This window comes from Pinus tabuliformis, chromosome 5_1 (assembly GCF_031772625.1).
Source record: "Pinus tabuliformis cultivar Carrire ecotype Pingquan chromosome 5_1, CPIR1, whole genome shotgun sequence".
NCBI lineage: Eukaryota > Viridiplantae > Streptophyta > Pinopsida > Pinales > Pinaceae > Pinus > Pinus tabuliformis.
The window spans coordinates 795977694-795992084 of record NC_142305.1 but is presented as its reverse complement, the minus strand read 5'-3'; the positions used below and the strand labels follow the sequence as shown (position 1 = coordinate 795992084).

Genomic DNA, 14391 nt, shown 5'->3' with positions numbered 1-14391 from the left:
ATGATTTTTCAACATAAAGAAAGAACCCTAAAGTTCCAAAACCCTGACCCTAAGAGGTGAAGTGCCAAAAGGTTTTTCAGCCCTTAGGTAGTTAGTTGATAAGTCAACTTCTCATAGCTACAACTTTTGCACATAACCATTTGGGGTGCACAATCGCTTATTAGAAAGATCTATCTGAAAAGTACAATTCTTGGCAAGGCTTGGCCATGCCATGAGAACCCTAAGCCCCCCAAATCGCAAAAAAACAACGTTTAGGGCCTTAAAATGGTCATAGAATTTCAGGTCCTGAATAATCATAACAAATCTAACAAACTGGAGAACATGTCGATTTAATGGAAGAGGTAGATGACCACCAATATCCACCTAGATCATTCGATGTGAGTGATTGTTCGACCAAAAATATAAGTACAATGGATTAATAAACCATTACGAAGCTTTTCTAGTGACAAAAAGTTACACCTAAATTGCAGGGTTCGATTATCAAAATACCTTCTCACATGTTGTTAAGATAACATCCATTAGAGTTTGTGAGCCGTTGCGAGCTGTTGCAATAGCCTTTAGTAGGTTTATCACAATACCTTCTCACATGTAGTTAAGATAACATCCATTAGAGCTTGTGAGCCGTTGCAATAGCCTTTAGTCTTCATGTAATATGAGTAAGATATAAAAATAACATTTCAAGATGATTTTTAATAAAGAAATCTATATGAAACAACGAAAGTCTTCATGTAAAATCAGTAAGATATAAAAATAACATTTTAAGATGGATTTTTAATAAAGAAATCTATATGGAACAACGAAAAGGCTACCTACAAAAAGGAAAGGAGTAGAAGGTATGCAAATTTCAGAAGATATGGAATTTAATAGCATGGTATGACGCATATTGATGGGTTTCTCCAACAGGAGGGATACGTCAGCTGCAATGTTTATTTGAATGTCTACCTCAAGCATATCGATGATGGCTTGGCGATCATTTTAACTTTATATGTTGATCATAATATCATTATGAGTAAACGATCTTTAAGATATTAGACCCTTATAAATCTCAATTACCTGCAAAATTTGAGATTACCAATTACTTTGGCATCCAAATTTTAAGAGATAGGAAGAACAAGCACATCCATCTGAATCAAAAGAGACACATTAGGAACATTATCATAAATTTGGGATGGAAAATTACAATTCAATGAAGACTCCAATGGAAGTAGATAAGAAACTTTTGCTGGAAATATGTCCGGAGACATATGACCAAGCCGAATTATATGAATACAGTTCCATATCAGAATGTTGTTCGGAACGTAATGTATGCAAGCGTTTCTAGCAGACCTGATATCGCACATGTTGCAAACATTGTAAGCCAATCTTCCAGCTATCCTGGACCACAGCATTGGGTAGCAGTCAATTTTTTTTTCAAAGATCTTAAAAGAACACTTAAGCACGAAATCACATTATGTGGGAATTCAGAAGAATCTCCAAAGCTCATTATTGTGATGTCGAGTGGACAGGGGACATTGATAACAAGAGATCAACTTCAGTGTACTACTGTTTTATCCTTAGTGAAGGCATAATTTGGGGAAGCAAGAAACAATCGACAGTTTCTCTTTCCAGTGCAGAAGCAAAACACATAGCAACATGTCAAACTGCAAAGGAATTCAAATGGTGGAGAAGATTGTATTGTTGCAGGACACTGGGGTCACTCAAGCCCAACCAATAGTATTGCGGAGTGACAACCAACAGTATTGCAGAGTGACGGCAGCAGATGCATAACCATGACAGATCATTCAAAGTATCATGGGAAAGTTAAGTATATAGGGATACAGTGCCACTTGATTTGCGAATAAATTGATAGGAACATGGTATAGATGGTGTACTGAACAACAGAAATGATGGCAGATGCATTGACAAAAGCATTACCAAGAATCAAGTTCCAGTTTTGCAAAACAGGTTTAAGACTTTAATGTACTAGCTCTTAGTTGAAAAATATTTGATTAGATAGGTGTCAGTCTTGCAGAAAATATACCTGAATAGTTGGGGGATTTTAATTAGCAATTTAGGGCTTTCTGTAATAATAGGCAGCACATCAGATGAATCCAGCGCACATGTACAGTGCTGCTGTAGTCCGTCTGTAGGTTGTAGGTTATTGAGTAAATGCAGGGTCGTTTACGCTGTAGAGTTTTAGGAGTGATCTGTTTCAGTAATTTTTCTATGATGTATCTCTGTTTAGCTGAAGCCGGATGAATAAAAGTTAGCTTCACTGTGTACTGTGAATGCCCTGTTCTGTCTATTTCTGTTTCGATTTTTTAACTAGATCTCACTTTTAGTTTCAAAACTACCTACACTGCAGGTTGGAAACAAGGATCATGAATGAATATTTATTCAACTTGACCTTGTTGTACTTATCAAAACCTCTCTGGAATGGGCATCACCATGCAAACGGCTGGTTGAAATCCAACCTGTTAATGGATAACAGTTCCAATGCTTATGCATTGGTCCGCCCCTTTCTAAGCAGTATGAGCAAATATGCCATAATTTTATTGCACTCTCAAGTTGAATTAAATAAACCGAGATACAGAGCATGACCCGGAGTATATTTAAGATCACTGATATTGCAAATAGTTTTAACATCACGCATGACATCGTCAACAACAGTTATTTCTATGGTATGAATGTTCACAGTTATTTATGAATATGATTACTGTGGATGCTGTGAGAGTTAGTCGCTTCTTGGATTTCTAGTGCAGGAAAGGGGCATCGGCATTCATGTCACTGGAGTATAGACATGGATGCTGCGAGTACCCTTGTTCCACAAGCAATTTTCTTGCACCCAAAGCCAATTCCCTGTTGCCAATGGGGGCCTTCCCATGTTGTTCCAGGATTGTCTGAATAGCGTTACTGAATGCTCCATATGCTTTATTATAATCCCCTGTAGGGCAGGCATCGGCTGATGTCTCGTCAGTTTGGCATCCACTAAATAGAATACCCATATCCGGATGTATACTCTGCTTCCCCTGCTGCAGCCCTTCGTGATGATATTCTAGGTGGCGACCTTTCATATGCGCTTCCAGTACAGAAATCCCAGCGTTGACAAGCCCGTGAACTCTGGAGTTTGCCCTTTCACCAAAAAGATGAAATAGAGCGCTTTTAATTTTATCAGACTCGGTTTCGCCCTCGCCGGTTCTTTCTTTTAAGATTTCCAATAACAAGTCCAATGGTACGAATTTGTCCTTCGAAAAATGCCGGCGTGGCCTTTCTGGGCCTGCTAATGATCTATAAGTGCCATGAACAGGCCTTTCTGGGCCTGCTAATGATCTATAAGTGCCTTGAACAGACCTTTCTGGGCCTGCTAATGATCTATAAGTGCCATGAACAGGTCCGATTTGCTCCTTCTCTTTATCAATTAGGCCTCCGCTGTGACAGGAATCAGAAATCATTGTGAAAGTTGCCCCCAGAGGCACCTCATTAACGATCAATCGGAAGTCCTCATCTGCATCAATGCATATATATCATATGGTCTGATCTGATTGTATCCAGAGAAAACAAAGTGCGAGGAGTAGATGAAATGTAGGTAAATGGAATAAATATTGATGTCCTACAAAAGAACTATTACAGAACGATGGCAATTTTGTATTTTGTTGGAGAAAGTATTGGGAGAAAATTGTGGAGAAATTCCAATGTCTAATTTTTTGGGTGAATATTTTTATCATGGGACCATTGAAATGTTCTTGAAGATGAAGATGAGTGAAGTGTTGACAAAAAAATAAAACATGGCAGTTTTTCAAGCTTGCCCTTTGAAGATAAATCAAATATTCACTATACAAATTAAACATTGCAGTTTCTCTGCATACAATTTTTTCCAGAAATTTTGTTTCCAACATAAATAGATTCAAACTGTGAAAACAATTGCATTCTAAAAGTCTTGAATCTGGAAAACGAAAAGGGATTTTTACAGATCTTATTGTTTCCAATTTATACGTTTGTTTAAACGATCTGAGGTTCAATATATAGAGGGCTGCTCAAATCTACCTATGCTGATATATAGCAATCGAGTACCAAATTTAATTAAAAAATTAAGACTGCAGCATGAGCAGATTAATTGGGAAAAGATGGATGGGAGAGCGAGCGAACCTGTGATAAGCTTCAAATCGCATGGGACTATGCATTCATCATTGCCAGGGGAGTTATGCTTCAGAATGAGTGTGCCGTGGCCGCTGTAGTGAAAGAAAAGCAAGTCTCCGGCATTGGCACGGCGAATCATAGCGAGAAGAGCCGCACGAATGTTTTCACCAGTGGGCTTCGGATATGCCTCGTCTGTGTCGATAAGGAGATGAATGTTATCTCTGGCAAAGCCGAAGCGATGAATGAGCGTGTTTTGCGACCTCAAAGCATCATTTACGCATCCATGGAGTTCGAATTGGGTGTGCGGATAATTGCATCCCACCAACACAGCATACTTTCGTTTGGCCATGCTTTTAATTCTGCCCCGATTGAACAAACAGTTTGATTGAAAGCCAGAAGCAAGAAATTAAGGGCAATTAATTCTGGATCTGAACAAAAGTCTGATTAAAACCCGGCAAACAGTCTCATTAAAAAGCCAGAAGACATATATTAAGGGCAAGGCGGAGCGATTCTGTGGCGCGTCTGAAACACGTTGACCGCAAAAAATAAAATAAAAATGAGTGTTCTGGATGGAGGCATCTCCTGCTTTGACCATGATTCCCGCTATTTAAAATAATCCTCATCTAAGGTCCACAGCACATGATTTCCTCCTACTCTGACTAATCTTTCTATTATTTACTGGTAATAATGAACTTTGAGTCGCTCAACCACGTCTCTGCAGGTTAAACCTCCCCGGGATTGATGCGCACATTATTCTTTATTGCAGCGTAAACGGGAGAATAACAGTGTCGCGTGCATTTTGTGGGTAAATTAACTTCCAGCTCTGACTAAATCTCGTGCGGGTTTTATGTGTTTTTGCATTCTAATGTCGTGCAGGTTTTATGTGCTTTTGCATTTTTATGTGTTTTTTCATTTTTTTGGGTGGAGCGCATAAGGATGGAATTTGATCCGCAAATTGGCCAGGTAAAATATAGTTAATAAATATGTTATACTATGCAAATGTTCCTTTTAAACGCTGAAAATAAATAATATAGTTAGAAAATTTGGTATACCATGTAGATGTTTCTTTTAAATGGCGAAAACCAGCCACAGAGGTGTGAAACCCATTAAATTTAATGGTTTTGAAATTTCAACCTCTGTGGGGCAAGTTAATTGTCAAACTGTTGTAATGGCATAAGAAGGCTATGAGTGTGTCATGTCATTTTCATTTATAAATTTGGACTGAATTATATATATATATATATATATATATTTCACATTAAAATTAAAAAATATTATTTATTTATTTAAATATAATAAAATTTAAATTTATATGAAATTTATAAATTAAATTAACAATTTTATCTATTTTAAATAATATATCATTTAAATGATTATTTTATATTATAATAAGTAAAATTAATATATCATTTAAATGATTATTTTATTTTATATTATAATAAGTAAAATTAATTAATAATAATAATGAATGTAAATTTAATATTATTAATAGAGTTTTAATTCCTACGAAATTTATAATCTATAAATTAAATTAACATTTGTTTTTATTAATGGGCCATCTAAAATTCTCAACTCTTATTAAAAGTCTTTTTACTTGATAATAGTTAATAATTGGCCATCTAAAACCTTTTATTTTTAAAACTCTTTTTAGTCAGTAATAGTAAATGTAAATGTAGTATTAATAATGGATTTTCAATTCATAATAAATCTATAATTTATAAATTAAATTAACATTTTTTTTTATTTTTATAATTCTTTTTATTTAATAATAGTTAATGTAAATTTAGTATTAATAATGAATTTTTAATTTATAATAAATTTTTAATTTATAAGTTAAATTAACATTTTTTTTCATTAGCTTATTCTTTGAAACCCTCCAATCTAGAAACTCTCTCTAGTTGCCTTACCCTTGACCATGGTCAAGGCTATAAGAGTGGGTAGCCTCCCTCTTCTTTCTTTGAGATTGAGGTATACCATTCCTTAATTGCAACAATTAACCAATTAACCAAAACTATACATGCGTGCTTTGTTAAAAATATTCAAGAAGTTCTTGAAGTTCCCATGTCTATATCGCATGTTATATGGCCTCGAAGCTAGCAAACAAATGATTGATTGGAACTTACTAGGTTATGGCCCTCTCCAAATCCCATGACACTTTGGATTCAAAAGTGTTGGCATCCACTGGGTTGGACACCTAATCTGTTAAGGGGAGTCCAAGAGACCTTAGAAGATGAATCCAATGACCATACAATATATTTATATGTAACATCTTTCTAAACAATAAAGTAATTCGCGCTTATCATTCAATTCTTCTTTCTCATTATGTTGTTGTTGCTACAACACCCTCCAAAATTTCACTACATTCTAATTTTGGAGCCTACTTCACCATCATATCTAGTGTTTCTTTGGTCGTCTAGTGTCATTTCAAGTCATTCTATGTGTTTCAAGTGTTCTTCATTGTTCTCATGTGTTGTCACATTTTTTGGAATATCTTTAGTGTACATCACGATCGTAACATCTTTGTTGTTATAAAACAAAAAAATTTGGTCATAGTCACACACACTTCACCTGTTGTACTTGGGGAATGTTTGTAAAGTGGTGTTTTAATGTTTACTTATCATTTTTCAAGCTTGTCTAATTTTTCTTGATGATTTTCTATGTGTCGCACTTGATTTTACATCTAAACTCATCGTGTCCACTTCTTTTCCTATCTTCTAGACTTGGACAAATATTGCTTTCAAAGCAAGCCCATTAAGGCAAAGAGCACATGAGCGCGCTCTGAAGCCTTGATCGAGAATCCTTCATTTTTCGGAAGTGCACCATGCGCCCTTCAAAAGCACATAAAACATTCCTTAAACACCTTCCCCTTCCTTGTACCAAATTGCGCCCTTTGAAGAAGTGCACCCTCCTTGAGCGCATGAGCGCACCCCGAAGGCCTTAAGCTCCACCCTTCAGCCTTCCGCAATGCGCCATGCACCCTCTTGACCCTTTGAGCGCATGAGCACACTCTGAAGGCACGAACCTTCATCCTTAAGCCTTCGGACTTGGACCATGCACCCTCTTCGGTCTCTTGAGGATGCGAGTGCAATCCAACGGCATGAAGCTTCATCCTTCAACCTTAGGACTTGTGCCATGTGCCTTTCTTGGTTTCTTGAGCGCATGAGCGGACTCTAAAGGCACGAAGCTTCATCCTTTAGCCTTCAAACTTGTGCCATGCGCCCTTCTTGGTTTCTTGAGCACATAAGTGCACTCCAAAGGCATGTAGAGCTCTCCATCCTTCAGCCTTCAGGATTGTGCCTTGTGCCCTCCTTCTCTCCCTTGAGTGCACAATGCACTTGGGAAGCTCAAAGCCTTCTTCTTCATCCTTCAGACATGCACTTGCATCCTTCCTTGATTGTCTCTCTCTCTCTTGAGCGCATGAGCGCATGCTGAATCCCCAAAGCCTCTTCCCTTCAACCTTTTGAAGTGAGCCCTTGCACCCAGAAGCTCTCTTTCTCCTTCCAAGCACACTGTTAAGGCATTGCTAGAAAATCTTCATGAAACATGTTAGAATAGGATATTTTCAGGATGATGGTTACTTTTCATGAGTGATTGCAGTTACATAGGAACAACATGGAAAACATGCATGAGGAAGATCATGAAAAGAAGGCATCTAAAGGAAGCACAAAGAAAAAAGAACACATTGAAGACTTGATGATAAAAGCACCCTAAAGACTTCATAAGATTGAAGACCCTTCGAAGGGTGAAGAACATCAACAATTAGAAGCTCCATCCAGAACAAAGACACAAGTGGCATCCATGTCACCATTGAAGAAAGCTCCATGTCATCAGTTACTATTAGTCCTAGGCATCAAGAATAGTGGCTTGTCATGTCTCATCACATGATGATGTGGAAATTATGATGTAATCAATTGTAAGACAAATAAGTGGAAGTCCAAGAGTCATATATGGACAAAAGAGACATACAAGTAAAAAAGACATGTAATACCAAGTGTCATATGTAATTCCAACAGTCATTTGGAATTCCAAAGGTTGTAGAAGTCCCAAATATCATTAGGAGTTGGAAATTCAAGAGTCATGAGGATTGGAAAGGTCATGCCTCGAGTTATAAATGGACCCTCATTACTCATGCATGGGAATTTTAACCTTGGCTTGTCCCACAAGACATTAGAGAGACAAAGTCAGAACTTTTGCGGAGCAAGTAGCGACTCTAACACTCCACTATTAGAGCTACTGATGTTTATTATATTTATGTATCTTGGGACTTTTTCTTAATGTCGAAGCCTTCTGGACCAACACATTTTCACACATGGATTGCGAATATTTCTAAGACTATTCTTTGAATGTTTATGGTTCATTTTTTCTTTCATCTATACTGGGGTAATTGAACTATTTCGGTGACTTCAGTGCTTCGTGTTGGTAATGTGTTGTAATTTTATAACGATCATCACAGCCTTGTGAACCATTTCGCTTGATGTTAGAGGAATATTTCTCATTTACGTGCATCTCCATTAGGGAAGTACTATTAATTCTCTCTTAGAGACTCACTTTATTTCCCCCATTCGTAGTAATAGAACCATGATACATATGCAATCGAACATTCCCAAGGCACACTCGCTTGCTCATTCAAAAGGACATTTTTGCTTCTCTCTCATGCTGACAGCTAAAGCCAAGGCATATATTTAAGTAAATGGAAGCCATTCCATATTCCGGATTGGAATCCTACACCAAACGGTTTGAGGTCTAGTTGGGACCTTATGTCGGGGAGATCCCATATATGTTGGTGGTATCCAACACCATCAACATTATGGCACTAGAAGGAGGGTCACATGAGAAGTTGTACCCATTGAATCTATTTTGAATCTCCTATGTTAAATGGCTCTTTCCCAATTCGTAATCCCAGAGTGTTTTTCTAATCTACCTCCTATAAAACTTTCAATCTTCACAAAAATTGTTGATGCCTTGTCTCAATTCAAGTTTAATGGTCATGGTGGTACATTTTTTTATGATTTTCTTGGGTTTTGTGAATATCCTGAAATCGATGATGACTATGTCATGTTCATTTTGTTCACCCTCACTCTTGAAGGTCGTGTTAATCATTGGTGTCATACCTTACCATCTGATTCCATTCATTCTTTTCGTTAATTTCTTAAGAAACTTCATCAAGCTTTTGATTGGTATGATTACCAAGATGTTTACAAAAGAATCAATCAACTTAGAATGGAGCCTGATGAATCAATTAAGGATTTTTCTAAAAGATTCCTTCACTTATGTTACGAGTTTCTTGAAGAAGATATGGATTGGGATTTCTTTAAGCAAAAGTTTGAGCATTTGGTTCAGATTTGTTTGAATCAGTGTGAATCTAAACCTCCAGATGTTCCTGTTTCCCCAACTTTTGTGAACCGTGAGACACATTCAATTTCAGAAGAGGAACATACTATTCATTTTTTCCTTTTCCTCCTCCTTTTCTAGTACCAATTTGGGTGCCTCCCTGTAATAATATTGAAGTTGGGAAATCTACAAACCAAATTCCTAATCCATCTCCTCGACTTCCTTCCACTTTTTGTGATCCAAATCTGATGAAGGAAACCTTGGAATGGTTCATGAAGCCTATGGTGAAGAATAATCCTTCCATTCCTCAAGATGGTATTGATGCTCATAACTGTAGTCTCGAAGTTGATTTGGATTCCTATCATCCTTTATCATCTTATTCTCATAACTTCTTGCTGCTTGATTTGCTTGATTCTCAATTTTCCAATCTAAACAATGATCAAGAGAAAGGTAGACACTTTTCACAGGTAAAGGAGAAGGAAGGTGAGGATTTATTTGATATTTCTTCTCTTTTTCAAAATTATCCATGTCAAGATAATGTTCTTCCATCCCTAGTTGATTTAGAATCTAAGAATCTTGTTGATGAATCAAAGGAAGGTAATTTTCCTCATCAGTTTGAAGTCTTGGACAACCATCATTTTGATGATTTTGATTCTATTGATAAGCATGATGATGGTTTCCCAAGTGCATCATTCAATATTTCGATTTCTGAAGAATATTTTAATTTGGTAGATTTATATCTAGAACTTAATTCAGTTAAAGAAAACTTCCTCATGGAAGCTTCTTCTTCAACCCTTCATGCCTTGTGTCCAATTATTTATATGTCTTTCTCCTTGGATCTCCCTCCCAATAAGAAAAAAATTGAAATGTCACAAGGTAGTAAGGTCATCCATGATGAAGAAGTAAGTAATAAATTTATCAATTATCTTTTCCATTCCTTGTCATTCCCAATTTTGCATGAAGAAAATTCTTCTATCCAGGTTACTCATGAAATTTGTCTGATCAATCCATATTTACATGTGCAATTGGAAGAACTTTATGACTTGGGTAATCTATTTGTTGAATTTAACAGCCCCGAGTTAAAAATCCATGTAATAAAGTTAATAAAGGTAAAACAATAACCAATGACATGGGACACATATTCCAAGTTGAATATTGGGCAAAAACATAGTGATGGGGATCACTTGTCATTAATTAATGGCTATGGAAATTGGCAAAGGAAATGGCAAAGGATTGGAAAGGCATGAGGCATTAATTGGCATTTTATTTATGAAAATAATGGAAAATAGGAGGAAAGGAAGGTGAAAGGTCACAGGTTTCATGTGAGGAGGAAAATGAAGGAAAATAATGGAAAATGAAGTCAAATAATGGAAAATGAAGAAAATAGAGGCCTCAATGATAAAAAGGCTTATGAGGATCAGTTCATAGCCTTTTGTTAGTTTTAGCTTAGAGTTCTCTCTTATGTTCTCTCTCTCATACTCTTGGACACTTAGAGTTTTCTTGGAGCACTCTTGGAGGAGTGTGGCATGATTGGGATTTGGAGCAAGAAGGCAAAGGAAAAGCAAGAAATTGCAAGATGACAATGAGATCATCAACTATATCGAGTTTCTCTTATAGGTAACGAATTGCATGTATGATTTCATTGCTAGTTTTGGCATGCATGGCACATGCATGTGGTTTCTTGGTTATGATATGTAATTCGCATTGAGGAACGCCTAGATTGACAATGGTTTTTCCTAGCCCTTCCATTTCCTAGATAGCCATGGTGTTGTGGGTTTTATCCTTGTTTTATTGTTAGTTCTCATGTTCCTTTGTCTATGGGTTGAGCTAATAGTTCTTGGAGCCTTGGTTGGACAAATTATTTGGAATCCCTATAAAAGATTAGGTTGAGTTACTAGTCCTGGAAGCCTTGGTTGGATAAATGCTCTGGAGCCCAATGACAGCTGTGATTTGAATTGCTAGCCCTAGATGCTGGGTTGGAACAAACGCTTTGGAGCCCTGACAACTTGGGTAGAGACCAATCTAGTTATGGTCACTGATGTCTGATCATGAGGTGGAATCATTAGTGGAGGTTTGAGGCGATTTGTCCTCTAGAAGCCTTGGTTTCTTGGTTTATTCCATGAGATCCCACATTCATTCTTGGAATATGTGACGTGGTTGATTGGTTGAAAAAGAGATTTGATTTAGCCTAATCTATGGTCGGGTGGTACGTGGAAGTCCCTGGCATGGTTGGAATTGCATATGTTAATAAAAGCTCTTTACCTCTTATGTTTTATGTGTAATTTTTCTTGTTATTATGTGATCTTAATGTTTGTTATGTCATTATTAATCTATTGGTTATAAGTATGGTTTTATGATATTATTGAGTTATGGCTCTCATCATGTTTTGGTTAATAGATGATGTCTTAATGAACGTGTGACCTAATAGATGATAATTCAACTATTATTAGAGGGCATCAGAACCTCTTAATGATTTTCAGATAAGTATGAAGTCCCTATGTTCAAATATGTTGTTATGATTTGTACATTACATGTTCATGATGTGTTTGAAGAAATGTATGTCATAGTTACGATGAGTCAGGCTAGGTCCTTATTCAATTTTTTCATTGGAGGCCTTATGTTATTATTAATCATTTTTATGAGTTTCATCAAGTTCTGGGCAGAGGCCTGAGTCCTAGCCCTGAAAAAGTGGCTCAAAATTCGAGATTATTGGCACAGAATTGCCTGAAAAGACTACAACTGCATGGATGCCTTGTTGTGGGAGAAACTAGAGGGTTACATTTGCTTGGATGGCTTGTCACAGGATTGAATCGGGGCCTAGTTTAGTCAAGAAGCAAGTTAGTTAGGAATTAGGCACCTGTAGTGGTTGGTTATCCCATGGGGGCCTTGTAGCTTCTAAGGAAGGTAAGTTTGGTTTGATTTTGTCGATTCCACTTCCTTAAAGTGATCTAGGAGATTTATTCATATCATTGTAACTCTTCGTCACATATTTACACCAATGTGCTGGTTAGCTTGGGTAAGTGTGGGAGGAGGGTGTTACAGAGTGGTATTAGAGCATGGTTCGACCCTTGGACTGGATGGGAAATATGTGTTTGTCGTGCATACATGTCGGTTGAATGTACTCACTTATTGTGGCCAACCATATAGCTTTTAGGACATTTAGATTTAGTTGGTAAAATAAGTATCTCAATCCACTATGATCACTCATCAATACAAACATCCTGCTAAGAAGATAATGCCTCCACATCTTCAAAGCATGGATGATCACTGCCAGCGCAAGATCATATGCAACATAATTCTTCATAACATACAAATTTTCCCTCCTGCATCAAGACTCCACCAATTCCTCTCTTGTAGGCATCTGTACATACCATGGAATGTTTATCCGGATCCACAATCTTTAGAATTGGAGCATTTGTCAACAACTACTTTAATTTCTCAAAACTTGTTGCACATCTGTCCATTAAAATTTCTTACCTTTCCCTTACAATGATGTAATAGGATAAGAAATCAGTGAGAAGTTCCTGATGAACCTCTTGTAATAACCTGCAAACCTATTGTAGCTGTTGCGACAACACCTCCAAAAATCCCCATAAACATAAAATTTTTAGACCCCCTACATCAAGCCTAAGCTTCAGCCTCGTTAGGCCCTTCACAAAGTTTCGTCAGTGTTAGTAAATCTGAGGGAATTACGAATTTTGGCTAAGTTAAACCAAGTCGCAACTCCATGAGATAAAACCGGGTCGCATAATCGCAATGTGACTATAGCATATACCCACGACCAAGACAACCCTTGCGACCTTGGCGACCCGCCAGTCGCAAGGTCGCAAAGTCACACTCCCGACCGCCTATATTCCACACGACCATGCGACTCCACGACTCGCAAGGTTGCAAGGTTGCAAGTCCGCGAGATCGCATTTCTGATTCACATCTCCCAACGCGACTTAGCGACCATGCAACTCTGTGACTTGCAAGGTCGCAAGATCGCATTCCCGATTCACATCTTCAAATGCGGCTTTGCGACCCCTGAGTCGCAAGCGACCCTTGAGTCGCAAGGTCACACTTTACCTCCTCGCAACCCTTGCGACCTCCACACATGTGATGATTTTATAAATAGGAGGGCACCCTGGTCGCATTTTACAGAGCTCTGTTGGTCGCACCAGAAGGCATAAATCTCTCCGACCAAATTTGCACCACGTCAGACTCTGGTAAGTAACAGTCACCCCTCCTGCAATGATTATTTTCTTCCAAATGGCATAAAATGCATCTGCTGACCTCTGGCTTACATCCTGCCCTAGGTTTTTGCTCGTTACTTAGCTCTCCTCCCTAGTTGTGCCCCATAAATCACCTTGACCTTCCCCTACTCTTTCACTCCTCCTTACACCTATTCCTCCTAGTTAGACCAAGAAACCGAAGTCTTATCTTTTTGAAAGTGACCCAGGTCCCCCCAAGTCATCCAAAAGCCTCCTCTGGGAAAATCTGAACCTTAGTCGCATGCCCCGTGGCCACGATATCCTTCTCGCCACGACTCCGCGACCTTGCGACTTCCCTTTCCTGCGACTCCACGACTCCCCATTCCCTACGACCTCCTACCTTCGCGACCTCACGACTCCTCTCTCCCCGTGACCTCCTACCATTGCAACCCACAATCTTCCCCTTCGCATCTCAACCTCACAGTCACACCCGACCTATGGCCTTGATGGCATTATCACATCAGATACCTTGTGACTCCCTCATTCCTGCGACCTCCCTTTCATTGGCTAAGTTTTCTTTTGGTATTTTCAGTTTATGGTTATGCCATCTCTCTCATCGTGGGATTGCATTTTTGACATGCCAGGTGATGTCGAGCTCGAGTGCATATCCATTTCCTCTTTTGAAGATGAGATGGCTCATCCAACTAGTAGAACAGCTGAAGGTGCATCAGGAAGCAGGACATGGGAAACA

General features: G+C 38.1%; 1 protein-coding gene across 1 annotated transcript; it reads right to left on the bottom strand.

Annotated features, from left to right (window-relative positions):
- Positions 1-1409: 1409 nt before the first annotated feature.
- On the bottom strand, positions 1410-4924 carry LOC149167346 (metacaspase-9-like). The gene is made up of 2 exons (XM_089431516.1): positions 4126-4924; positions 1410-3484 (listed from the first exon to the last, which is right to left on the bottom strand). The coding sequence occupies exons 1-2, from the start codon at positions 4463-4465 to the stop codon at positions 2733-2735; spliced, it is 1092 nt and encodes a 363-aa protein (XP_089287642.1). The 5' UTR covers positions 4466-4924; the 3' UTR covers positions 1410-2732.
- Between the last annotated feature and the right edge of the window lie 9467 nt (positions 4925-14391).

What these genes read in the sequence shown, in the direction of transcription:
- LOC149167346 (XM_089431516.1), bottom strand. Translation starts at nt 4,465, where the DNA reads ATGGCCAAACGAAAGTATGCTGTGTTGGTGGGATGCAATTATCCGCAC. An exon ending in CGATTTGAAGCTTATCACAG is followed by an intron (nt 3,485 to 4,125) that starts GTTCGCTCGCTC and finishes GCATTGATGCAG; the next exon opens with ATGAGGACTTCCGATTGATC.